The sequence below is a fragment of the Pterocles gutturalis genome, unplaced genomic scaffold (assembly GCF_000699245.1).
Source record: "Pterocles gutturalis isolate BGI_N339 unplaced genomic scaffold, ASM69924v1 scaffold28790, whole genome shotgun sequence".
In the NCBI taxonomy this organism is placed as follows: domain Eukaryota; kingdom Metazoa; phylum Chordata; class Aves; order Pterocliformes; family Pteroclidae; genus Pterocles; species Pterocles gutturalis.
Window position 1 is genome coordinate 1 of NW_010139111.1, and position 292 is coordinate 292.

The following is a 292-nucleotide window of genomic DNA, read 5'->3' on the forward strand; positions in this document are numbered from 1 at the left end:
TGCTTCCCCTTCTCCGCAGGGGACCTGGTCCTGGACGGCTCCAGCACGCTGACGCTGCTCACCCCCACCCTGCAGCACCTCACGCAGGTCTTCGAGCAGCACCTGGGCTCCCGCAACCAGAACCGGGGCTTCGTGGCCCTGCCCTCGCACCCCGCCGAGACCACCGCCATCCTCCAGGCGCAGTTCCTCTTCGACGTCCTGCAGAAGACTCACTCGCTGAAGGTCCGTACCGACGGCGGCTGGGATGTGAGGGGCCGGGGTCACTGCAGGGCCGGCCGGCGGAGGGGGCAGG

General features: G+C 70.2%; 1 protein-coding gene across 1 annotated transcript in view; it reads left to right on the forward strand.

Moving 5' to 3' along the window:
• Positions 1-18: 18 nt before the first annotated feature.
• LOC104468954 (serine/threonine-protein kinase 11-interacting protein) overlaps positions 19-292 on the forward strand; it is a gene marked incomplete at its 5' end in the record, with an annotated part of 17208 nt that continues 16934 nt past the window's right edge. The window contains one exon of the mRNA XM_010083254.1: positions 19-222. Coding sequence (XP_010081556.1) covers positions 19-222 — 204 coding nt within the window. The remainder of the gene's footprint in view (positions 223-292) is intronic.